Source organism: Dreissena polymorpha, chromosome 5, assembly GCF_020536995.1.
Source record: "Dreissena polymorpha isolate Duluth1 chromosome 5, UMN_Dpol_1.0, whole genome shotgun sequence".
NCBI lineage: Eukaryota > Metazoa > Mollusca > Bivalvia > Myida > Dreissenidae > Dreissena > Dreissena polymorpha.
In genome coordinates, this window is record NC_068359.1 from 7,559,856 (window position 1) to 7,585,875 (window position 26,020).

A 26,020-nucleotide genomic window follows, 5' to 3' on the forward strand; every position below is an offset into this window, starting at 1 on the left:
TGTGTATTTATGTAAACACAATTCGAAACCCAAAATAACAATAATTGCCTCTAAGGCCTTTTTGGTTCATTTTTTGGCCTTTTTGCTAAGGCCTTTTTGGTTTTCGGACTTTCTGGACCTAAACCTTTAAAAACAGATTGGACACTCCATGCTATATACCTAGCAATAGCAGATAGAACCTGGTTTCTATTATGATGAGGGGGCTATCAGAGACAGAGACCGCCCGCGGCCCTATATGTATGTATATATTTATGTATGTATGCACTCCCCACCCACCAGAATTATGAGCAACAATGACATGCCAAAATATTTAAACGTCATTTTTCATCAAGTACATACCATTTTCTTTGATGAAATCGATTGTCTTTTCTTTTATTTCCTTGTCGTTCTTGTATGTGTCTGTTAATAATAAAAATCTCCATTGCGCTAGCTGCAAATTTGGGTTTTTAGCCAACCCTTCTTCCTCTAAATTTTCTATCGGCATTTTGGTACACTTTATTGTAAAGCAGTGAGATGCCGGTTGGTTGAAACCGGAAAGCCGTTTGCTAAACCGATTATTTAGAAAGGTTACATATAACAAATGTTACAAATATCCAATCAAACATATTGCAGTGTTCACAAGAAAAAAAAACAGCTCTGAAAGTTGTAACTAGATTTATGTCTTCTATATGATATCTGGATATGCATATGGATGTATAATAGCAGGGACCTATACAAACAAGTATAGGTCCCTGATAATAGCAGGAGCAGCGCAACAGAGTTTAGTTATTTGCACTGTTGGAGATCTCATCTAAAGCCCTCTTTTGTCTTATCTCGCAAAATAAATTCAATATTGTTTCAGCCAGTTATATTATTTTTCGGAAATATGCTTATGCTAGTCAATTTAAGCATTTTTAAACGCTGTTGTACGTTGGTTTTGTATAATTCTATCACTGGTAAATTATTAATTGTCTGGGTCTAATAAATTGTTTGCTACGAATTTGCGTCAGATAAAAGCCAACGGACATTGCAGAGAACAACCTATGTAAAAGAATATTAAGCGGGCCATCTTTATTCTTTCTTTGTGTGGGGTAGCTAAAGTAACATCAGCACTAGTTGAAACGTCCCTGTTTGCGATATTTGTTGTCGCCCGATCTTAATCTAGCTGCCCGGCATTGAAGAAGCTTCATTTTGTCGACGTCCCTTTGAAGGTCCGGATCCCTTCTTCTGAACTTTATTCAATGGTTTACAATAATATAGAAAGGTAGGCTGTTTTTTTTCTGCACGATGGTGGGATTTTTTTCCTTCGGAAAATCACAAGTATAACTAATATTGTTCGTGATTTTTGTGCTGTGGTTTTTAAATTTGAGGTCATTAGTGTGCCCTGTGCCTTATCGGCAGATGTTCTTGTCTGGACAGGTGATTGAAGATGTCTTGCAGCTGTTTATTTAAAAACAAGCATTTGGTGATCGTGTTAATTTCTTCTATACTGACCATGTATTCCTGTTGGTCTTCTTCCGCCCCCAGCTTTGCCATGGTGGCTCTCTCATCATTCCCAAAAATTCAACACATAATGGGTTCAAATGTTGTTTCTTTCTGAAGCCATTGATTTTGTGTAGTGCTGCTGCAACGCTTGGAAATATGTTGGCTTTTGGGTGCCTTCATGGCTGACAAAACGTCTGTTAGGAAGACTAGCTTCAAGTCTTTGTCGAAGTTTTTAATAATGGTGTTTGCAGAAAGGCTCAACGCTTCTAACTCAGCTCTGTAGTGTGTGCAGTGGATACCTGTTGGTATCACATTTTTCTGTCACTGTCCGTCTGGAGCTAATCAATCGATCAAATTGGCGACAAAGGGAACAACCAACGGAACATGTAACGTAATAACACCCAATGCATGTGACAAGGTGCATGAACTGACGCACGTGCTGAGAAGCTACTGATGAAATTAGATGTCTATGCTTCGGAGAAACATCAACAGACGAAGGGTACAATATATGGTTCCGCTGTGAGGATTCTATACATCGCCATGGGATTGCTTTCATCGTTAGGAAAGAGATTGTCAACAGCGCCATCAATTGCACCCCTGTCTCCAGAAGACTCCTTTCCATCTGTATCTCAGCGAGACCTCACAGCAACTACATCATCCAGGTCTACGCACCCACAGTTTACTACGAAGGCGAGGACAATGAACAGTTTTATGATGAATTATAGCATATTGTAGTCAAGGTCCCCAAGAAAGACACACCCCTTGTCCAAGGCGACTGGACCTCCAAGGTTGGACCAGACGCATACCAAGACTGGTCCGGGGCAGTAGGTAGATAATGCTACGGAGAGACCAACGACAGAGGTTTTAGACTCTTGAATTCGCCAGAAGGCACAAAATCTACCTGGCAGACAGGTTGCACCCACACAAACGGTCCAAAATAGCAACCTCGCATGCTCCAATGGGCAAGTAGAGATCGATTTCTTTCTAGAGCCGCAACAGTTTAAGCCCAGCATCAGAAAGGCGAATACAAAAACGTTTCCTGGCGCAGACACCGGCAGTGGCCATGACTTAGTGCTCACTACCAGCAAGCTGAAATTTAAGAGCAAGCGCATCAAGAACCATCACGTTAGATTTAACTTGGAGCAATGGGAAATCCAGTGATAACAGAGGTATTTAACAATTACATCGACACCATAACCAACAACATCAAGGATGCCCTACTGTTATCTACCGATGAAGTTGTTGTGAGAGACTCTGAGAGAGAAAAGGAAAACAAGCCGGTATTGGCGACCGAAATAATAGACCTTTGTGACAAAAGAGAGAGCTGAGGCATGGGAAGTATACCAGCCTAGACTTCAAAATTTGACCTTCAGACTCTATGAAAGAGCATACGGGATGAAGGTAAGCGCGGAGAAGTCAAAGATCATGGTGAACAGCACGACCAACACCAGTGCATCACCATCAACGGCGAGTGAACAAGAAGTTCCATTAGTTGTCCCACCAAGGACAGACTCTACAAGCTCCTTGTATAAAGTATCCCATCCTACTGTATGACTGCGAGACCTGAATATTTGAATATGAAATGTCTCCAAAAGCTGCTCCGCATCTCCCACACATTATACCAACGATTACGTACGGAACATGATATTATACCATCATCGCGTGGTATGTAGTGGCAGCAGGGATTTCAAAGATCTATGCTCGGAACCAGTCAATTCTCTCGACTAGTTACAGGAATAGCTGGAGAGTAAATGATTCTTTGGTAAAACGAGTTTCAGTTTTGTCATAGTAATATTTCAGCACTCTCTTACACTGCGGTTCATTATGTACATTCATTGTATGTTGAGGCACGAACGACAACTCTGCTGGGAGAATGATATATCAGTAGCTCTTTTAATAATATTGATTTGTAACCTCAATGGTTAACGTCATTTTGACACACACTCACTCATTAGTCCACTCTGGATCAGCAGACGATTTATTTCATAAATCAATCTCTGGGTTAATGGTCGCCATCTTTCGAACTACTTTCAAAAGTACAACAACAACAATAACAGTAGACGACAATTTTAATTGCGAAAAGTTGAAAAATTGAGTACATGTGTCACGGTTGTTGAGTGAAAAAGTGTTATTTTCAACTGTGTATGAAGCATGTGAACTGGTAGTGGAATAACCGAATTGTTGGTGGAAATGGAATCTAGAAATATATCTAATAATTCATTATCGTGTAGAATTATCATCAGCATCATTTCTGTGGAACATTGCAATATTCAAAATACAAGTGTTTCATAGCTATGGTGCTTTTGACATAGTTCACTAACCATCAAGACTGAAATGATTCATGCACACAGGTAAAGTAAATAATTGAATTTGTGCAGAATGTTTATTTTTTACAAATTATTATTTAATTTAACCAATTTATTTTAGATAGATTGCACTGAAACTCAAAGTCTAAAGCTTAGTAGGACACTTAAGCCAGTTTTCTGAGAAGACACAATACTTGTTCAGAGTATAGCAGGCTCATGCGGCCTCTGGTTTATTTATTTGGCCTCGGCCTTTAACCTGGGTCGCTTTGATTTCAGGTGTTTAGCCCCCATATCAACAAGGCTTTCTCGACCCTATATGTACTTATTCATATTGTTTAAAGATTTTGAGAACCCTCGCTCAGTGCCAGTGGGGATAAAACAGGGACCTTCTTATAGCTAGATGAATGCATCAAATATGCCAGCAACACTTTATAATTAATAACTTTATAATTGATGATTCTGTTCTTTTAACTACATTACTAATTTACCAAAACAATGTGAAACACATTTTTATGCTCGCACTGTCCGTCTGTCTATCCGTCACACTTTGCATTTAGGTTTCGAAAAAATGCTCATAACTTCTATGTTGCTTCAGATGTTACATTCATATTTGGTATGCATGTGTATATGGACAAGGCCTTCCCATACACACACAAATTTTGACCCCTTTGACCTTGAACTTAGGGTCGGCGTTTAGGTTTTGAAAAATGCTCATAACTTCTATCAAAGCGTTTATCGGGGGCGTATGTCATCCTACTGAGACAGCTCTTGTTTTTGCTACTGTCCCCTGCACAAACCATGATATATCTGCATATATGCATCCAACCAAATCAGTAAAACTATTTGTCACTTAATTACAGTAAACTTATTGCATGTTAACTTTTCAACAATATATATATATATATATATATATATATATATATATATACATATATATATATATATATATAATTATATATAACAGATCTTGAAAAAAACACACATCAAACTTCAAATTGTTTTAGTAAATTATAGGTTTTAATTGGTAATGTGACATTGACAACACTCATGCATGCGACTATACAATTATACAACTATGGAACACATTATTTATGAGAAATTCCAATACATCAACATAACGTCTCAGATTTAAGGCAGATAATCTAGTGCTTTTTTGCTGCCATTTTTACTATTACACATTTTTTCATTTTATGTTATGATGCATTAATCTTGTTTCTAAATTAACCGAGCAATCATGTTAAACTTTTGAAGAAAGATGTTGTCTGATAAATATTGAAAATATAATCACTACAAAGTGAACAAAATTCAGTTGAATACTGTGACCAACGAAGATTTGCCAAAGAGCAATTCAGATCATGATTTAAATTAAATACAAGTAATATGAAAGTCTGCCTATTGGATCCCAGTTATGACTTATTTGTCAAATCTGCACATTAATTTCTCCTTGGCCATGTAGAATTGGGGACTAAATACTATCAAGTCATGTAAAAAGGAGCAGGGTATAGCACGCTGCTATTGATCTCTTGAGCTTTCACATGAATTTTACGGGTAATTTTCATACAACAAATGATATTATATAGTGTAATGATAAAGCATTATGAGCACAAATTATATCTCTTACTAGTGGTGCAAAAATCAATTAAGTGTCACATTTCAAAAGAAAATTTATATAAAAAGGTATTATTAATTGTTAAAAACATTATAAAAGGTTATTTCAATTCACTAAAGCATTTAATTACAAGAACAAGTGCATTTTATGTCCATTACAATACATGTAACAGTATTGGCATTGTATTTATCTGCATTTGATGTGCATTTAATACACTTAAAAATGCAGACCAGACACACTTCTAACAGAAACAAATGTATTTTTTTCTGCATTTTTCCAGCATTAATACTCTTAAGTGTATTTTTTATCATCCCAAATACACTTTACCAGGAAAAAGGTATGTTAAAATGCATTTTTAGTTTGTTTTAAGTATATTTTCAAATGCATTAAGACACTCTTTTGCAAAAAATGTTGAACAAAAACTTGAAAATATTTAATATACTAAAGTGAAGTAATAATTAAAGTTTTGTATGAGCATCAAAAACAGTGTCAAATTCATACCAGTGCCTATTTAGTAGCAGTAGGCCTTATATGGTCTACTTGTGGTAGAAATAATGCATTTTGTATAATACAACATACATAAATTAAAAAATATAGCTGCCCATACAGTTCAATACAGTGTTCAATTAACTACACTATGCAAAGTTGAAATATGACATCAAGCTTGGAATAATCTTTTCAATAATGTATAATATGCTGTTTTAATTTTTAAGTGAAATAGACACTTGCATATAAAAACTGATTTTACATCAAAACTAAATGTTTAATTTGATTTTTAGCTCCACTGGCCAAAGGTCCTGTGTCCATCGTGCGTCCGTGCATTAACTCTTCCTTTAAACATCTTCTCCTAAACTACTGGTCCAATTCTGATGAAATTTCTTAGGAATGTTCCTGGGGTGAACCTTTTTCAAATTTGTTAAATTATGCCCCTGGGGTCAAATTTGACTCTGCCCCGGGGGTCACAAAATTGAAAATTTGCTTATATAAGGCCTATTTTGTGAAAACTTTAAAAATCTCCCGTCCATAACCATTGGGCCTAGGGCTATCAAATTTGGTATGTAGAGACATCTAATAGTCATCTACCAAATTTGTTCAAATTATGCCCCTGGGGTCAAATTTGATCCTGCCCCGGGGGTCACAAAATTGAACATATGCTTATATAGGGTATATTTTGTGAAAACTTTACAAATCTTCTCGTCCATAACCATTGGGCCTAGGGCTACCAAATTTGGTATGTAGTGGCATCTTATAGTCCTCTACCAAGTTTTTTCAAATTATGCCCCTGGGATCAAGTTTGACCCTGCCCCGAGGGTCACAAAATTGAACATATGCTTATATAAGGCCTATTTTGTGAAAACTTCAAAAATCTTCTTGTCCATAACCATCTGGCCTAGGGCTATCAAGTTTGGTATAAAGTGACATCTAATAGTCCTCTACCAAATTTGTTCAAATTTAATCCCTAGGGTCAAATTTGACCCTGCCCCGGGGGTCACAAAATTGAACATATGCTTATATAATGCCTATTTTGTGAAAACTTAAAAAAAAATCTTGTCCATAACCATTAGGCCTAGGGCTACACAATTTGGTATGTAGTGACATTGTATAGTCCTCTACTTAGTTTGTTCAAATTATGCCCTAGGGGTCAAATTTGACCCTGCCCCGGGGGCCACAAAATCAATTATATGCTTATATAGTGCCTATTTTGTGAAAAATTTAAAACTCTTCTTGTCCTTTACCATAAGGCATAGGGCTACCAAATTTGGTATGTAGTGACATGTAATAGTTCTCTACCAAGTTTGTTCAAATTATGCCCCTTGGGTCAAATTTGACCCTGCCCGGAGTCACAAAACTGAACATACGCTTATATGGGGCCTATTTTGTGAAAACTTTAAAAATCTTGTTGTCCATAACCATTGGGCCTAGGGCTACCAAATTTGGTATGTAGTGACATCTAATAAACCTCTACCAAATTTGTTCAAATAATGCCTCTGGGGTCAACTTTGACCCTGCCCCAGGAGGTCACAAAACTGAATAAACGCTTATAAAGCGCCTATTTTGTGAAATCTTTAAAAATCTTCTTGTCGAAAACCATTCGGACTATGGCTACCAAATTTGGTATGCAATAACATCGTATAGTCCTCTACCAAGTTTGTTCAAATTATGCCCTTTGGGTCAAATTTGATCCTGACCCGTGGGTCACAAAATTGAACATTATATACGCTTATATCTTGCTTATTTTGTGAAATCTTTAAAAATCTTCTTGTCGAAAACCATTCGGACTATGGCTACCAAATTTGGTATGCAATAACATCGTATAGTCCTCTACCAAGTTTGTTCAAATTATGCCCTTTGGGTCAAATTTGATCCTGACCCGCGTCACAAAATTGAACATTATATACGCTTATATCTTGCTTATTTTGTGAAAACTTTAAAAATATTCTTGTCCTTAACTCTAGGACCTAGGGCTACCACATTTTGTATGAAGTGAGATATAGTAGTCCTCTACAAAGTTTGCTCAAATTATGCCCCTGGGGTTAAATTTGACCCACCCAGAAGGTCACAAAAGTGTACATGTGCTTAAATAGGGCCTATATTTAAGTATTTGCACATGCAGAGAAATTTGTTTCAGCCTTTTTTTCAGCAGTGGAGCGATACAGGGCCATCATGGCCCTCTTGTTTAAATACTCAAAAAATGAAACCGTGTTCATGCTTGCATGAACACAGTTTATAAATGCTGTCAGAATAATAAAATATGCAATTACTATAAATACAAATGCCTGGGAAAAGTGCTTTTTGTACTAAAAAATTTGAATGAATATTACAATAATACATTCTGAATACTTTGGTATGTAATTAACAGTTTTGTCTGAGAAAATCACTAAATTTTATATATTTATTCAAATTCACATAAATCATATTTCAAAAACACATAATTACTTCAAATCCTTTCATACAATACTGAAAAAAATGCACAGTTTCTGATTGTTATTGATTCTTTATTAATTTATATGTGTACCATTTTTTAATCTTGATGCATCCTCAATTGTATTAGGCTTATCTTAATCTGTTTTAACAATTATAATATAAAGATTAAGGCTGACTCAGTAAAATAATAATCCATGATTTCTGCAGTACTTGCAGACAAACTAGGAATACTGCTGTAATATTATCTATCTATCTAATGGGATATTAATTTGGCTTCAATAGAAAAAAATCAAAGCATACACATGTATATAATGTGTATGTATATATATATATATATATAACAGTCAATTTTGGGAAAATCAACCTCATAATTATTTTCTGTGTTGGTCAATGTCATAATTGGTATAAAATGTATATTGAACTGGAAGTTTTCTTTATTTTAAATGATAACATTTGCTTGGTCAGCCATAATTGTCACAATCAAGTGGTCTTTTTACACTGTAGTTTTCTCACTGACTATGGGTTTGTTCTGAGAATGAGCCACACAAAGTATCGTTGGGGAGATGAGTTGTCAATTTTATGTTTATCAGTCTTTCATAATCCAGTATACCTGTAAAAAAAGAATTTGTAACTAATAATCACACAATATACACAATTAAAATTGTATGCATTTAGATTTATTTAGTACTGCACATAAATCATTTTCCAAAAATATGTAGCAACATTATATTATATAATGCTGCAATACTAAAGTAATTTACTAATTTAAGGTCGCTGATGTGTAATGGATGTGGTGTCCACCTAATGATCTGGAAGTCACTGGTTTGATCCCCAGTGTGGGAGCATTCTTAAGAAATCTCCAAGAGACACCCAAGAACTGGTTCTAGGCCCAGGAAACGAACTCAAGAGCATTTCACATACATGTATGTAGTTAGTACTTTAAATTTAATCGAACTAAAAATTGGATAAAATTAAAAACTGCAACCCTTATTTATACATTTTATTTTGAATCAAGCAAATGTGGAAATTCATTAAAAATAGTGAGAAAAATTAAAAAATTCTTCTTTAAAGTAATCATGATACTTTAGATTATTTTCAGAATATTTAATGATGATAATGATACAATTATATATTACCTAAATGATAAAAATAAAACATGTAATGTTAATTTATGAAAAAAAACGTTTTAATTTTATCAATATTATGGTAATTACAACTAGATACAGGCAATTAGATCAGAAACGTGCATTAATTATATTAATGATCAACCCAGACATTTGTAGTGATTTATGGTCACTATTTTGATTAACGTTCTATACATGACCTGTCATAAAAGGTATTTTTTAGCCAGTACTACAATCGGCAATGATAGTCTGTATTGCATACATATTGCCACCGTCTATTATCGATTCGCTTCCTCAAACTGAACAAATATTTAATGTTTACATCGCGAAACGTAATGCATCTAGTTTCACTTTCGGTTTGGTTGGTTTTGTAAACACCGTAATTTCATCTTAAAAATTGGATGATAGGGTGATTAAATAATAATGGAAAAGTAAATCACTTGGATAATAGGTCAAAATGCAACACGAATGAACGTTAATAGTGCTCTTAATATCAAAGTTTCGGTAAAAAGTTTGGCGCTAGTTCAACGCGCATCGTATACAGCCTCATAACAATAGACTGACAACCTTTTGGGTAGTAAAGTAGTAATACAAGGCAATATGGCGACCGTTAGCCACGAGGCCTATCTTACGGAGGAATCCGAGATAGCCGATGTATCACGATTGTCATTAGTCAATAACAGAAGGTGTGTCATGGGGTTCCTTTTGTTTGCTGCTTTAACAGCATTTTAAAATACACAGTTTCTTTATATAATTTTATAGTTTGTCAAAAACTGTTTAAAAATCTCATATTTATAAACTCTTTGCCAACAAATACGCATGATATGGCCAGAAAAACCTCTTGTGACACGGTGACCTGGCCTTTATCGGCTCACCGAGAATTAAGCCAATCAGAATGCTCGTTTTGTCGGTCGATTACATGTCCAGTCGTACCATTTGGACCATTTGTAACCAAAATATTGACGTTTGAGGCAGTTCAACATGTAAACAAAAATAATTTGGCCAGTGAAACTTCACAAATCGCATGAAAGAGAGTTTAACAAGGTAAGCCATTTTAAAGGGATCTTTTCACGCTTTGGTAAATTGACAAAATTGAAAAAAGTTGTTTCAGATTCGCAAATTTTCGTTTTAGTTATGATATTTGTGAGGAAACAGTAATACTGAACATTTACCATGGTCTAATATTATAGCCATTATATGCATCTTTTGACGATTTTAAAACCTAAAAATTATAAAGCGTTGCAATGCGAAACGATTGAATAATTTGGAGAGTTCTGTTTTTGTCGTTAAAATGTGAAACTACGAAGATTGCTTATATAAGGTATAAAATACGTCCATTATGTGTACTCGGCGGAATAGCTCAGTAGGCTAAAGCGTTTTTACTTCAGGACTCTGGCTGGACTCCAGGGGTCACTGGTTCGAAACCTGGTCCGGGCAATGTTCTTTTCCTTTTTTTAATTTTATTCTTGATTTTTTACTGGAGCTTTTACGATCCAATGTTTACATTTATCGATATAAAGCATTTAATGAATAAGTTAAAAAATGCCAAAATCTGTGAAAAGGCCCCTTTAAATCTTTGCGTTTATAGCTAAATAAGTAAAACATTTTTGGAGTTTGATTTACAAAACCGAAAACGCAAATTCATTCTACATTCTAGACTCTAGTGCAATAAATGACTTGTCAATCGAAGAGCGATGTTTAGTTCTTTAATTGTAACAGTTAGTTACTAATCGAAAGTTATTTTATGTCTTTCAAAAATTGAAAGAAGTTTAGTTAACCTTGAAGGAATACCGACTACATGTGAAAATTGATATCCAACTGAATTATCTTCAGGATCTTACAAAGTTACAGTAGCTTGTTCTTTAATGAGGCTCTTGTCGACAAAACAATAATTATTTTCTCACAAGCCCTTAGGTCTAAGAATCAAACATTTCAACGCTCAAGTTTTGACTGATAGTCATACTTTCAAGTCATAGTGTCGAGAAAGCAGGTTTTGCAATGAATACAATTTACATACCTGTATTGATACTCAATTTGTATATAAATTATAATGATCCATTACTTTTTTCCTTGATAGTATGTTTTAGTTTGTGTATGTGTGCACCTAGTTTGATACATCTGGGTTAAACGCGTTAACAACTTATTCTTGGAAAAAATGTGTTTGCTTCGAGACTCAAACCGAAGATGACCAGAACCAATTTTAATTTAATTGTTATATTGTTATATTGAATAAGTTTTTCACACATAAGTGGCCTTTTCACGCGGAAAAATTGCCAATCCTGAAATTGCACTTTTTGCAAAAATGGTCTGGCTCCCTTCCCTTTAGCTTTTTACCGACAGCCAGGCACTTCTACCTTTAACTTCTGACACCGTAACAGAAAATCTTGGAGGAAAAGTGCAGTCTAAAACCCAGATAGGCACACTAGCGCAGCGCTATACAAAGTTGAAACTCAGCTGCCTTCTGGTCTGTTGGTTCTTACCCATGCACTCTACAGTCTCATGTCAAAGACAAACGTAAGTTTGGCATGAGCATGCGATTTTAACTGAGTCCCTATGTTCTGGAACCAATGTGGTACCACTAGCCCAAAAATCTATTGGGAGATATTGAGCTTGTGTTTATAGTGTTTATATGGCAATTTTCAGGGAACACAGAAAAGTGGAACTCAATTAATCTTTTAAACAACTGACATTTAATTCCCAACTTTGTGCATATTTCACACTTGCCTCTTTATCTGACAAGCTCTTGAGGTGGCGTAGTCAAATAATTACTTGATTTTTAGTTTGTTTGTGTAGTTATAAATACGTTTATTTTTATTTCAGACACAAATGGCTGCCATAACCAAAAAAGACTTCCTTATGCGAAATGGTTTTATTGTCAGTAAGATTCGATACAGTCACTACTGCTCAGGCGTTCGACGTAAACACCTTGCATCATACAGAGGAGTGTATTTGAAATTTCAGCGTAACATGGGTGCATTGAAAAGCAAGTCAAACACTTGGACAAAGCTTCGTTACAGCATGTCAAACACCATATCTGGATATCAAGAATATCTTGGTCACATGTCAAAGAATTTTCGCCGCCAGGGAAAGGTCGCTCACTCAGTTGCAGTTCAAACAGTTTCAGTTGATGGAGCAGAGAACTTTAACGTGCAAGCCCAGTGTCAGTCAACAGACGCTAATGACGATTCTTTAGATGCTAAGATTACTGCAGAAGTTAAAAACCAAAGAAACAATGTTGAAAATAAGATACAGGATATTAAGGATACAGTTAAAATAGTAAAGGACAGAATCGCAGATAAAAATGGTGATGAAAGTAATGAGCATCCTGAGTGGGTAAAGAGAATTTTGGAGACTGGGGAGCTTAATTTAGACGATTCCAACTTTCTTAAGTCAATCGCTGTTGAACAAAGCAGGCCTAATGAAACAAGTGCTTTATCAAAAACATATTCAAACTCCAAACTTTCTTCCAAAGTTAGTCTTCACGGTGACCATGTAAGTTTGGCAAAAGGACAAAAAATGGGTGATCTAAGCCAGGCAAAAGAAAATGACTCTAATGCTAACACTTCCGAAGAACCAATTGACTCAAATGTAAATGCTACCACTGATGCATTATCTGAAGAAATTTTAACAAAAAATGAAAGTTTGGAAAATAAAACTCATTTGAAAGCTAACAAAAAAGAAACAAATACGCCTGCGTCTTTGTATTCTTTGAGCAGAATACGAGAAGGTGTAACAAACTGGACAAGACAAAATAAAACATCATCCTTAAATACACATCCACAAAAAGGTACGTCTCGGTCACATTTGGATAGCCCTCAGTTGCCTGCTCTTGCCAAGAAACAGGACCCAAAACAAACCCCACAAGACAGCTCCTACTTGAATTATGTCTGGAACCTGCCACAAAACATTCAGACCAGTTTGGGATTCTCAAAACCACCTGCTGCAAACCCAGACGCAGATATAACCAGGAAAACATTGGAAGAAATGAAGTCAGATACAAAGTTGAAGGAGCGGACAACCAGTCTGTGTGATAATTTATGCAATGCGCAGTCAGCCTTGTCTAAGAAACAACGTTTAGATGACCTATGCAACCATTTCCTTCAAAATCCAAGTTTTCGACATATTGCTACCCAGGTTTGTATTGTATTTGTCCGAAACAATGTATATTTTATCTCAGAAGAGATCAAACACTTGCAAATTTACATTACTTGCATACTATTGAATTTTAAGTCATTTGCTGGTGATTTATTTGAATGCTATTATGATTGACATTTTTTGCGCTTGTCACAGTAATTGCATACTGTCACCTGTCAGTCACAGGGACTCACCAACATGCTTAAATGTCCAACAAAATCAGGTACCTTAAGGTGTGTTTTAATAAACTTTTTAGCACATTTCCAAGCTCTCAGCACAGATTTTTTTCTTTATTTTATAAGAGCATTCTTTAGATGAACTGCATGTCTAAATTTTGCGGCACTATACATAGCTGTTTGTTTGTAGATAGCGCATCATGAGAGCTACCTAATGGCACTGTCTGAGAAGTCTAAACATGTCAAGTATTCCCATATCCAGCTCTATAAGTTGAACCTCAGAAAATATAATATTGAAATCACTTTTGTAATCTTAAAGTATTTGTAAGCATAAAATTGTAATCTTAAAGTATTTGTAAGCATAAAATCAGCAACATTAATATCCCAATTTTATACTTAAGTATGCAGTATTTCGCAATCCAATCAAGAGCCCAATTCCCAATATGGTGAAAAGAACACACACTGATCAATATGAAATTTACAATAGCAAAACCAGAACTGTCCAAATTTTGTCCGCCCTGTTGGAATTTATCTCATTTTATGTGGCCTTAATTTCTGATGTTTTTGTACTATTTTCTGAGTGTGCTTTCACTTATGTCAATAATAACATCCGAGAAATACAGGGATTTCTTGATTTTGTAATCTTTATGTAGAGATGTACATTACTGGCTACTCCTTAGTTCTTAGATAATGACATTTATTAAAAGCACTGCAAAGAACATACAAGTTGCTGGCATTTTAATTAGGAACTAATGTAACTTGAACTGCACCCATTAAATAGAAAAGAACAGGATGTCTGGATTTTGAATTGAGGATAATTTTTGTGAAGTTTTATTTTGATCAGTGTTTTACAGATTGAAATGTTGAAAGAAAAAAACCTTTAAAGAGAGCCAAAATCTGTACAACACTTGTAGTGAAAACTTTAAAAATCCACATTTCTGAAACTTCAAGGCACAGAGTTCTGGTATTTGGCATGTAACCTAGTGTGATGGTCCTGTACCAAGTTTGTTCAGATCATGATCATGAAGTCTATAGTGGCCCCTCCCAGGGGGTTTACTTGTTTTCCTGATATTTTTACAGTGAAAACTTAAAAACTTATTCTATGAAACAGCAATCTAAAGAGGTTTGGTATATGTAATGTAATATCAATTCATTAGGTGGTCGGACTCTACATGTACCTAGTTTGTTCCTATCTGCTAAATTTGTCCTTTCCTCAGGATAAAGTGTTTCCCGCATACTCAGTGATTTTTTTACCTGCCAGTCCTGCGTCCTGGACTCACAAAAACCTCTGGGGATGCAAAGTTTCGAATTATGCGAGTCTCAAAAATGCATTGAAATTTCTCAAAAAATAGTATCGTTTAACATTTGGACTCATTCTTTCAATACGGGGACTCATAGATTGGCAAGTTATCGAGTCCCAGGAATCAGATGAGAAAATTTGTAAAAATAACACTGTCATACTTCGCAATCAGGAGGTTTGGCTGTTTTCCTTGAATAGATATAATGTTACCTTGTGAAGGCTATGAAAGCCATTATAGCCATATGTTTTGCCCAATCTAAAAATTCGTTCTAATGATATTTTGGAGGAGTTTTCAATTAAAATAGATACGGAAACACCACAAAAGCAGCTTAAAACAGTTGAGTTCCTTTGAATGAGCAAACTAGGACTGTTCAAGTCCTCGTGTCTGCTATTTTCATCTCAAATGTTTGAGGAAAAAGTATAACAATGTAATTATGTTGACTTTATAATAATTTAAATATGAAATTACAAAATTCCAGCATAAAGTGTATTCAGTACTACTGAAGATGAGAGAAGAGAGTGGCAACACAGAGCTGGTAGCGAGGTCCAATGAAGCCCTGACCTTGATGGGTCATGTGAGTCCACCTAAAGGTCACGGAATACGAATGCTGTCCCTGGATGGAGGGGGAACTAGGTACAATCTTTAACTCTTTCAGTGCGGGAACCGAATTTTGAAGGCCTTTGCAAACAGTTTGGATCCTGATGAGACGCCACAAAACGTGGCGTCTCATCTGGATCCACACTGTTTGCTATTCTGATAGTGTTCTTTGAAAAAAATCGAAGAAAATGCTAATTTTAGAAATTCAGCAGACGACATTTTAGCAGACGACAAATTTCCCAGTATGCAAAGGGTTAATGGGCATATTGAGGTGTGTGTGTTTTTATTCTTATTTATGCAAGTGTATTTATTCCGATATTTTAAAATAGACTTATTGATATTTACATAGATTTGTGGCTAAATGATTTAAATGTTAAAAGTTCATTTACTCTATATAAAGAATTCAAACATCAATTTGAACTATCTGATTATCTTAACATTATCCAAAACTTTAATTTAAGAAAGTACATATCAAAATTAAGACTTTTGTCCCACATGTTAAAAATTAAATCTGGGAGACATATAAATATTCCTAAAACAAACGCAAATGTAATATATGTAACTCTGGTGATATTGAAGAAAAATACCATTTTGTAATTGTATGTCCTCTTTATACAGATATAAGAAAAATATATATTGACAAATTCTATTATAACCGACCTAGTATGCATAATAAATTTATTCTTTTGTTAACAAATACTAAAACCAAAGTCCTAAATAAACTCGCGATATATTGTAAAAATGCTTTTAAAATGAGAACTGATAAATTGAATGCAAACGTTGAGTAATATGATGGCCTAAGCGTATTTTTAACACCTTTTTATGTACTATTTTGGTCACTTTCGCATTACTATGCATGTGCTTATTGATTAATATATATTGTCAGTTATGTATATGTAACGATGAACTGGAAACGTTCAAGTTATATGAATAAACTTTCAGTTCTGTTCTATGTAATATTTTCAATTATGATTCATAACAAAGTACTTATTGAGTGAATTCAAAACCTAGATCTTGGTTAAATGAACAAACAGTAAATTTATATGGCTACTTATATTTAGACAAGAATATATCAATACAGTACTCTTGCCATCTGCTTATTGGGACTGGAAAATATTAGAAGTAAAATAGTTCTGAATGAGTGGTTCATTATTGCGAAAATACACCTGTCGGTTTTCGATAGCAGAATTGTCTCTTAGAAGAGTGTCTCTGTTATCAGAATAGAAGTTCCAGGAATATTTTTCCATATTCCAAATAATTCCAATATTATTTGCACAGCTCACACATTTTCAAACAAAACTTCCTAACATTTGTAGCATTGTTTTGTATGTAAAGTTGTGAACATGTTCATTGTTTTTGTTTTCAGAGGACTTATAGCAATCGAAATGATGATACGACTGGAACAGAAAGCTGGAAGACCCATTTATGAGCTGTTTGACCTAGTGATAGGTTAGTAAACTGTGTGACCTAGTGATATGTTAGTGACCTGTTTGACCTAGTGATAGGTTAGTGAACTGTTTGACCTAGTGATAATGTTAGTGAACTGTTTGACCTAGTGATAGGTTATTTACTCTATTTGACCTAGTGATATGTAAGTGAACTATTTGACCCAGTGATAAGTTAGTAACTGTTTCACATTTGATATGAACTGCTTGACCTAGTGATAGGTTAATGAACTGTGTGACCTTGTGATAGGTTAGTAAACTGTTTGACCTAGTGATAGGTTAGTGAACTGTGTGACTTAGTGGTAGGTTAGTGAGCTGTTTGACATAGTGATAGGTTAGTGAGCTGTTTGACATAGTGATATGTTAATGAACTGTTTGACCTAGTAAAAGGTTAGTCAACTGTTTGACCTAGTAATAGTTTAGTGAGCTGCTTGACCTAGACATAGGTTAGTGAACTGTTTGACCTAGTAATAAGTTAGTGAACTGTTTGACCTAGTAATAGGTTAATAAACTGTTTGACCTAGGAATAGGTTAGTAAACTGTTTGACATATTGATTGGTTAGTGAACTGTGTGACTTATTGATAGGCTAGTGTGCTGTTTGCTGTAGTGATAGGTTAGTGTGCTGTTTTACCTAGTAATGGGTTAGTAAATTGTTTCAGATAATGATAAGTTAATGAACTGTGTGACTTAGTGATAGGTCAGTGAGCTGGTTGAAGAAGTGATAGGTTAGTGTGCTGTTTGACCTAGTAAACTGTTTGACATATTGATAGGTTGGTGAACTGATTGACCTTATGATAGATTAGTAAGCTGTTTTACCTAGTAATAGGTAAGTGAAATGTTTCAGCTAATGATAGGTCAGTAAGCAGTTTCACCTAGTGATTTGTTATTGAGTATGGAAAATATTCTGTCATATTATCTAAAATCATTAAATATTCTAATCGTGAAATTGTATTATGGTTAGGGAGATATAAAAAATACGTTCATTTATGTAAGTTTTTTTATAAATTAAAGTTCATTTCTTGCTTCATGATTTCATGATGCTGAATTCCCCATTCAATTGGTTCCAAACAGTTCTTAAAGCCAGCATTGTTGTTAAATTCAGCAGTGTGACACCATCTGTCCTGCTCTTATTTTGAGGAATACTGTTGTTTGTTTGTTTTGGGCATTAAAAAAACAACACAGGAATTATGATTCTTGGGGTTAGATTAGTTAATGTTATGCTTTCTGGTGCTTTATAGAGAAATACTATTGAATAAAAACTGATAATACACTGTGTCAAACAATGAAACTTAACAGTGAAATATTTTGATAATTTTCACTGTTTTACTGTGAAATGACGTTGTGTTTTTATGTCATGACGTCATTATTTAAGGCTTATCATTTATAAGCATAAAATAAAAATAAAATTTGTTGAATTTGTTGGAATATCAATTTTAATTCACTCGTGATCGCAGAAAAAAATTCACTTGTGGCTGTGCCACTTGTGAAAATAATATGTTCTATGATCACTCGTAGATATAAAATCAATATTTCATCAAATCCAACAATTAATCTCTATATAATTGAAAAACAGCATCTATCAAAAATAGTTTTCGAAGGAATGATATTGTTGTATTCCCCCTACTGAACACAAGGCTTGACCTGATTTCAATCAGTGACAATACTCTATGTAGGTAGCAGCACGGGGGCCTTGCTGGGTGTGCTGGCCTTCATGCTGCGATATCCACTCAAGGAATGCAGAGACCTTTACATAGAAAGAAGTCGTCTCATATTCTCTAAGAGTAGCTGGACCCAACAAGTGAAGAATTTCTCACAGTTTGATGCCATCGTCTTCGAAGAGATTGTTAAGTATGTATAATATTATGTGGACTTATAAGTACTAAATGGTCACATGTATACATCATAGAAATGTAAATGTTCTGCATTTAATACAGCTGGTAAGTTAACCCATTTATGCCTAGCGTTCTAGAATAAAGGCCTTTGCAAACAGCGTAGACCCAGATGAGACGCAACATGATGCGGTGTCTCATCAGGGTCTGCGCTGTTTGCTTAAAGGAATTTCTGTAAGAAATATTCTAAATATAGAAATAAATATACTAGACATCCCTAATTTTGGAAATAAATTGATCTAATTTATAAGGATGGGAGAGTCCAGTAAGCATAAATGGGTTAATATGACTTGAAAGACATCCAAGATCTGTTAAAAGTGTTTCAAGTAAAATGCATACAGGTCTCAAAAGCCATGCTGACTGCGACCTCTATACTGCCATCACTCAGTTGTATGCCTACCATAGTACTCACAACACATGTACTTTGATTAATGCCTTCCAAGTATTTGTATCACTTGTAAGTGACGTGTAACTAATAAATCATGATCACTGTTGCAGACAATTCGTTGGTGAGAAGCCTCTGACATTCTTTGCTCGGAATCAACATCTACCAAAGGTGAGTTATTGATGTAGAGAACTGAAATATGTTGCCTTAACCCATCTCAATGTTGAGGAATATAATAAAAAACACACTGTCCATCTATCTGTGGTGAACATTTTTGTTTCAGGTCCATGTCTCTTATAACTTATAAAACTTTTCATGTTACTTGACTGAAAGATAAAAATGATATTGAGCCAATATGAAAAAGGCATGTGTCAGTCGTGTTTACTCAAGGTTAAGCCCACATGTGAAAGTAAAATGTTTGTCAATACCCTGTCAGCTTTGTATCCCTTATACCCTTAATAGGATTTTCTTGAAACTTGCCTTGTTTTCTTGTTGAGATGTGCAGAAGACAGAAGGCAGTCTTGCCACCTCAAGGTCACACTGAGGTCAACATAACAAGGTCACACTGAGGTCAACATAAGGTCACACTGAGGTCAACATAACTTTCCTTTAAACTGACTTGTTCAGGGATTGCAGTCCACTACAAAGTATTGTCAAAAAATGTTTTTTTCTAATAAAGAATGCCACCATGTATACCTGCACCTAAAAAAATAAAATCAATATGGAAACAAAAAATAAGACATTGTCTGAACCTTAATAGGGCATCATTAAGAATATTAATTCTTTTTTGTTTACTGACAAAAACAATATGATTTTTTTTGTGCAAGCTACTTTTTGAAAAGTGGTTACACTTCACCAACTAGCATTTAAGAATTGTTGATGATGAATACACTATGAATCAAAATTAGCCAGTCTTGGGGGTCACATGGTTGTAATAAACTTCAAAAACTTTATCTCCCAAAAAAGGATGCCATGCTTTGGCAAATATTGTTTAATCCACAAAAATATTGTTAACAAGACATGATATAGTTTGCTTATTGTTTTGGTATTAAAAGAGTTAAATGCCAATACTTATTGTTTTGGTAGTCAGAGAGTTAAATGCCAAAAAGGTATCCAATTAATCATTAATGGAATTTAACACTAGTATGGATTTATGCAACCATGAATCAGTTTTGTTGGTGAGTCAAGTGGCATCACATCCTGGGTTGTGCCAACTTGTGCAATAAGACTAATATTGTATACATGTTTTACACATGACACTGATTGTAGATGGCTATCACCTCCTGTCTGGCCAACTACAACAAGTGGCGTCGCTTCATGTTTCGCACGTATAACCTGCCTCCCTGCATGGTAGCCGATCACGAGGGCACGTGTAACGCCAAGACATGGGAGGCCATTAGGGCGTCCGGTGCCGCTCCGATCTACTTCAAGGAGTTCAAACTCGGGGATTACGTGTTTTTGGTTAGAAATTTTATAATCTTCAAACCAAAGTATCATTTATCCAAAGCTCACCAATATTGCACATGTATATATTGATCATAATGTACCAGGCTAGAGTTCTGGTGAACCCAGACTATTTTCCCCAAGATGCTTTCAAATTCACATGAAAATTGTATTGTTACTATCATATGTCATATAAACTTGTTAGATTCTAACATCTAATTAAAGTTTTCAGATCTTCTTTTGTATATGATTTCTGTTTGCAAAATGGTGATTACAAAAAACTAGAGCTTTGTCACAGACATGACGAATACCCCCACACTTATGGTTTTTGCTCTGTCGGTCCGTTGGTCATTCACACTTCTGGATCCTGCGATAACTTTAAAAGATTTTAATATTTTTTCATGAAACTTGAAACATAAATAGATTGAAATAAGGGCATTATGCACGTCATTTCATTTTGTTCCTACGCAAACAATTCTGGTTGCTATGGCAACAACAAAAAATATAATTCTGACAATGGTGGAGCCGGTAGGGGACATATATTGCTTGGCAATAGTCTTGTTAACTTTGAGCGATTAGTCACTCAGCGCCAAACAGACACCATAACTTAAGTTGAACTTAAGTGAAATTTCATCAATTCAAAATCCAGAGTTTTCTGCTTAAATAGAATAATAATTTATTTTAGAAAATGTTTTTGGAAACACATGAATATATGAAAAAATACATATGCATAAACTAGGCTGACCGAATTTCATGAATATCCAAAATGTTTCCCCAAGGCCATATTCCTTATCTGTCTCTGTAACCTGTTCATTGTTAACCTGTTTTCACAGGATGGAGGCTTACTTGACAACAACCCCACACATCTTGGCATCCATGAGTGCAAGCTTCTATGGCCCAATGAGAAGTTCCAATGTGTGGTCTCCCTGGGCAACGGTCGCTATGACCCGTACCAGCGTGCCAACAAGCCAGACAACAGCGCCTGGGCCGCACTCAGTGGGGTACCTAGGGGACTGTTAGAGACTGCAACAAACACTGAGAGTGAGTTGTGTATGGGTACCTAGGGGACTGTTAGAGACTGCAACAAACACTGAAACTGAGTTGTGTATGGGTACCTAGGGGACTGTTAGAGACTGCAACAAACACTGAAAGTGAGTTGTGTATGGGTACCTAGGGGACTGTTAGAGACTGCAACAAACACTGAAAGTGAGTTGTGTATGGGTACCTCGGGGACTGTTAGAGAATGCAACAAACACTGAAAGTGAGTTGTGTATGGGGTACCTAGGGGACTGTTAGAGACTGCAACAAACACTGAAAGTGAGTTGTGTATGGGTACCTAGGGGACTGTTAGAGACTGCAACAAACACTGAGAGTGAGTTGTGTATGCCTGGGCCGCACTCAGTGGGGTACCTAGGGGACTGTTAGAGACTGCAACAAACACTGAAAGTGAGTTGTGTATGGGTACCTAGGGGACTGTTAGAGACTGCAACAAACACTGAAAGTGAGTTGTGTATGCCTGGGCCGCACTCAGTGGGGTACCTAGGGGACTGTTAGAGACTGCAACAAACACTGAAAGTGAGTTGTGTATGGGTACCTAGGGGACTGTTTGAGACTGCAACAAACACTGAAAGTGAGTTGTGTATGGGTACCTAGGGGACTGTTAGAGACTGCAACAAACACTGAAACTGAGTTGTGTATGGGTACCTAGGGGACTGTTAGAGACTGCAACAAACACTGAGAGTGAGTTGTGTATGGGTACCTAGGGGACTGTTAGAGACTGCAACAAACACTGAGAGTGAGTTGTGTATGGGTACCTAGGGGACTGTTAGAGACTGCAACAAACACTGAGAGTGAGTTGTGTATGGGTACCTAGGGGACTGTTAGAGACTGCAACAAACACTGAAACTGAGTTGTGTATGGGTACCTAGGGGACTGTAAGAGACTGCAACAAACACTGAAAGTGAGTTGTGTATGGGGTACCTAGGGGACTGTTTGAGACTGCAACAAACACTGAAAGTGAGTTGTGTATGGGTACCTAGGGGACTGTTAGAGACTGCAACAAACACTGAAAGTGAGTTGTGTATGGGGTACCTAGGGGACTGTTAGAGACTGCAACAAACACTGAAAGTGAGTTGTGTATGGGTACCCAGGGGACTGTTAGAGACTGCAACAAACACTGAAAGTGAGTTGTGTATGGGTACCTAGGGGACTGTTAGAGACTGCAACAAACACTGAAAGTGAGTTGTGTATGCCTGGGCCGCACTCAGTGGGGTACCTAGGGGACTGTTAGAGACTGCAACAAACACTGAAAGTGAGTTGTGTATGCACTTCAATGTTTGATGCTCAGCTTGTTCAATTTAAATTGTAAGAATTATTTTTCATAAAGTTCCTATGAAACTCTGTTCTGCCTATTAACCCTCAATTCATCGAGAATTGAGTGCGAAACTAACTGAAAGACATTTTACTAGTAAATCAATATGACAGTTGCTTTCTAAACTATTGCCAAACAAGCTGATTTAATATAAATATGCAAATTCTTGCGCTGAAGTCTTTGGGGCCAGGCGGAAATAAGTACTGTTCGGATTAAACATGTTCACATTAATGTATTTAATATTGGTGGATGTAACACAGCGAATGAATGAAATAATGAATGTGATTGTAGTTATTTCGTGCAAACTATTTAACAAACCATAATTGGGCCATCTTGTTAATAGCGTCCACTGTAAATAATCCTGTTGGTCATTTCAGCCAACGTGGGAGAACATCTCCTTCCAATGGACTTCTCAAATTTAAAATTTAAGGCAAATTAATGTGAAATAATAAGGCTTGGAGCCATGTTTAAGACCTAAAATAACTGATACTTTGCAGTAAAAATGTATAAATAAAACATGTGTATTATTAATATTTATTAAAGATCAAGTAAACCTGGGAGAAAAGTCTTTGAAATAGTACTGACTTAGAATTAACAGATTTTTAAATAACAATGTTCTAATGTATTTGATTCTGGCTGTGGAAAAATCTGTTCTTAATGCACAAATGTTTAGTGTTGTCCAAGATATGCCTGTGCAGTCGACACAGGCTCATCAGAGACAACACTTTGTTTTTTAATTCATTTTTTGTTTAAAGGGAGTTTTAACTTAATAAAAATCAAGTTCAGGCAGAAAGTGTTTTCCCTGATAATCCAGTTCAGACTGACCAGGCTATTCTGGGACTATGCTTCATGCATTTAGCCATGTAGTGCAGCTCATTTCATGTCCATTCTTACCCTATAGCTGTCCACCGGATCCTCAAGGACACGACGGCCCCAGGAACGTACTTCCGGCTGTGTCCGTATGTCACAGAGGACTACAACTTGGCCGAGGTAAGGGAGGAGAAGGTCCAGCAGATGAGGCAGGAGACCAACGCCTACATCGACAATAACGAGGCCTACACTCGCAGCATTGTGGACAAGTTACGGGAGGAACGTTTGACGCATCAGCGACTCCTGGATAAGGCCTCACACTGGCGGATGACGCACGATTATTCCCTTGAGTGGATCAAAACTGCACATATTCGTCCGAGTAAGTCTAGCTAATGGAGTGAGACTGGAGTTCATCTCATCTTTGCCTCTGGTCCCGCCTGGGTCCCGTCTGGGACCAACGACAAGCTTCCTACAGATGTAGCAGTTTTATGTTGTTCAGTGTGTTTTTTGCAAGCGGCTTTTCACAGGTTATGGTTGTTGACCCTCCGCCCAACCTTCCTTTTCTATCCACTCAGAAGCGTGTAATGCCTCAGGAATTACTTTATTGATTTAAAAATCACAGTAATGTTTATATTTTCTATTCACACCCAGCACTTTCAAGCATTACCATAATTAAGCGTAATTCGTAGATATTAAACAGTTTTCTAGTGAAGTAATCATCTATCCCTTGCATTTTAACTGATGCTATGTTGATAAAAATAGATTATTTTTTTTGGACTTTGGCTTTACAGATTTTAAAACGTTTTGTCATTATAATGAAGCAACATTGCAATAAGTTGTCAAGATTTAAGAGTAACATATTTGTTAAATTTATTTGAAGAGACATTGGAATATGTTGCTACTGATGATTTGAGAGATAAATATCCAAGAAATGTGTTGCAATAATGATGTGAAGAAAGGAACTGATGTTTAATTTTTTCAAAAGAAAGATTTTGTTAAAATGGCTGCATTTTTAGTGGTTTTTTTTATAAATTATTTATACATTTTGTTTTGAAATATAGGCATTGTTCCCTTTAAATGGTGATTTAAAGAAGTATATACTGGTGTTAAGAGAGTGGACATTACCTAAGAATCTTGCCTGAAAATGTTGCATACCGAGTTTTGTCATCTAATGTGCAGTTTTAAAATGATTTTTATATTTGGTTAATGTATTTATTATTGTAGGCAAATTTGTTCCAATTTTACATGATTTTTTAAGTAAAAACTGCCACCATTTTATCGTTGCTGGTATTTGTTTATGTCAAAGAATCATGTTTTTGTTGTGATATATTCATCTGCATGTGTAGATGTATTGTTTTAATGTTATTTTAGGGCAAGTAACTATTAATCAATGTGTTCATTGATCATTCAAAATTGTTTGGTTTTTACTACATTAAAAAGAGTAAAAACATGTTATGCTTTTGTTGGTGCGAATCTTAAAGAATAAAAATACAATGTACATTTACCTCATTGTTATTTCTGTACATTTACCTCATTGTTATTTCTGTCATTTTTCAACTTCATACACTGTCTTAAATATCCTCAGTATATATTGTTTAAGTAAAAACATTTAGATTGAACTATTAACATGACGGCCCACGGTCGCTCACCTGAGACATGAACACTGAGCTGCTCTCAGCACTTTTTTTACATGTTTCTTAAACCATTTTCAAACATGGCCAAAATATCAACTAAATAGTTAACAAGGTTTTACTATAGCCATATAAGGAAAATTGCCCTGCCCCCTGGCAGCAATCTTTTTAAACAAACCGGAACCATTTTCAAACTTGCCAGGATATCATTTGGACAAATCTTCTGATGTTGATGCTGCACCACAAACAAAGGCGATCACAAAAGCTCACTATAGGCACATTGTGATCAGTTGAGCTAATAAAATTCATGTTTCTTATTAGAAAAGTTAGCTATTATAATGTAATGTTTAAGTTGTTTTTGATGATTACCCGGTATGTTGATATTAGTGATGATGATTGATGCAAAAGA

At 35.7% G+C, this 26,020-nt stretch overlaps 2 protein-coding genes and 1 long non-coding RNA gene across 3 annotated transcripts in view; 1 reads left to right on the forward strand and 2 right to left on the reverse strand.

Moving 5' to 3' along the window:
- The window catches only part of LOC127831688 (26S proteasome non-ATPase regulatory subunit 6-like), a 42,331-nt gene extending 41,808 nt beyond the window's left edge, over positions 1–523 (reverse strand). The window contains 1 exon segment of the mRNA XM_052356713.1: positions 340–523. Coding sequence (XP_052212673.1) covers positions 340–484 — 145 coding nt within the window. The 5' untranslated portion in view covers positions 485–523.
- A 7,735-nt stretch (positions 524–8,258) lies between these two features.
- LOC127831693 (uncharacterized) lies at positions 8,259–10,089 on the reverse strand. Its single transcript, XR_008026457.1, has 2 exons — positions 9,629–10,089; positions 8,259–8,914 (listed from the first exon to the last, which is right to left on the reverse strand). It is a non-coding gene; the product is annotated as an uncharacterized LOC127831693 (long non-coding RNA).
- Positions 10,090–10,100: 11 nt separating this feature from the next.
- On the forward strand, positions 10,101–25,484 carry LOC127831686 (calcium-independent phospholipase A2-gamma-like). Its single transcript, XM_052356708.1, has 9 exons — positions 10,101–10,472; positions 12,249–13,562; positions 15,518–15,672; positions 17,003–17,085; positions 18,756–18,930; positions 19,470–19,527; positions 20,626–20,817; positions 21,633–21,840; positions 24,072–25,484. The coding sequence occupies exons 2-9, from the start codon at positions 12,255–12,257 to the stop codon at positions 24,371–24,373; spliced, it is 2,481 nt and encodes an 826-aa protein (XP_052212668.1). The 5' UTR covers positions 10,101–10,472; positions 12,249–12,254; the 3' UTR covers positions 24,374–25,484.
- The last annotated feature ends 536 nt before the right edge of the window (positions 25,485–26,020 follow it).

Coding starts and splice junctions, on each gene's coding strand:
- LOC127831686 (XM_052356708.1), top strand. CDS start 12,255: ATGGCTGCCATAACCAAAAAAGACTTCCTTATGCGAAATGGTTTTATT. Junction 13,563..15,517: donor TTCGACATATTGCTACCCAG/GTTTGTATTGTA, acceptor ACAAAATTCCAG/CATAAAGTGTATTCAGTACT. Junction 19,528..20,625: donor GGAATCAACATCTACCAAAG/GTGAGTTATTGA, acceptor CACTGATTGTAG/ATGGCTATCACCTCCTGTCT.